At 44.7% G+C, this 1281-nt stretch overlaps 1 protein-coding gene across 1 annotated transcript in view; it reads left to right on the forward strand.

Moving 5' to 3' along the window:
- Window positions 1-710, forward strand: part of HOXB2 (homeobox B2) — a 3809-nt gene extending 3099 nt beyond the window's left edge. The window contains exon 3 of the mRNA XM_011999384.1: window positions 561-710. Coding sequence (XP_011854774.1) covers window positions 561-710 — 150 coding nt within the window. The remainder of the gene's footprint in view (window positions 1-560) is intronic.
- Window positions 711-1281: the final 571 nt, after the last annotated feature.

The raw sequence follows: 1281 nt of genomic DNA on the forward strand, positions 1-1281 counted from the left end.
CAGCCGCTGCGGGAGGCGCCGGCCCAGCCGGGATCTGCCCCCGCCCCCGCGTCCTCCCAGCCGGATTTTCCAGAGGCCAGGGAAGAAGGGGAGCCTGGGAGTCCCACCTTAGTTTTTGTTTGTTTGATTTTTTTTATTTTTAAAGTGAGCTCAACGGACGCTGAGGACGCGAGATGGAAGGAGAGTCCGGGTGGGAAGGGAAGGGAAGGAGAGCGGCGGGTCTGCGGGCCTGGGTGTGCCTCATCCGGTCTGACTTTTGATCCTTCGCTGTGGGATTTGAAGGCAGGCCAGAGCTTTCTCTAAATGCAGACCCACCTGTCTTGACCAACAACTTCATTATCCATATCAACACCATGTCCTGTCTATCCCCCACCACAGCCTGCCTGGTTTCTTGTAAACCCGGTAAGCGGGAAGCAAGGATCGATCTCCCCCATCTGCCTCCTGGTTTGTTCTGGGAAGGTGGAGATTTAAAGGGCTCCGGAAAGCCATCCATCCTCCTTAGGTTTCTTTAATATTTCTCCCGCTCAGAAACAGACACTGCGGGGCTATCTCCCCGGCAGATGTTGCCCTTCTCAAAAAGCAGTTTATTTCCTGGGCCTCCAGACTTTCCCCTGGACCAACAGGACCAGGATTTAGAGTACCAGGCACCCAGAGGCAGCAATTGTCAGGATAAGCCAGGAGCCAACATAGGTTGTGACACAGAGGACTAGACAGGCCCTTTGCATAGTTTTAAATGGATCCCTCAGTGTGGGAAGTACACACATCTTAGTTAGCTGGAACTTAATCCCTTAAACTGTCTTAATACAGATTTCATCTCGTGCATTAAATAATCTTACATCATGTTAAATTGCACTTATTTCTCTCATAAATAAATTAATATAGAACAATTAGATGTGTTATAATAATAGCGTGTATCTTGGTTTATTTTCCCTCATAAAACATATAGGTATGAAATAAATTCAATATATTAAAGTAATAATACACAGCTTATTGGCTTGTGTGTTTATTTTCCCCATAAATAAGTGAATATACAATATATTAAAACAACGCTATACATCTCATTGGGCTGCGTGTTTATTTCTCCATAAAATATGCCCACAGGCAGTGTTTAACATCTTAAAAATCACAGCACACAAGCCATCTCTACACTAGCAAAATGAACAGATATTTCAGCTGGGGCTTTGATTTCTATGGACAGTCAAACAAGATAATTTGGTCTAATTAAAAATGCTCTTGCAGCTAGCTATAGCAGGTTGTTACAAAGATCAAGAATATGAGAAG

This window comes from Mandrillus leucophaeus, unplaced genomic scaffold (assembly GCF_000951045.1).
Source record: "Mandrillus leucophaeus isolate KB7577 unplaced genomic scaffold, Mleu.le_1.0 Scaffold59, whole genome shotgun sequence".
NCBI classification, from domain to species: Eukaryota; Metazoa; Chordata; class Mammalia; order Primates; family Cercopithecidae; genus Mandrillus; species Mandrillus leucophaeus.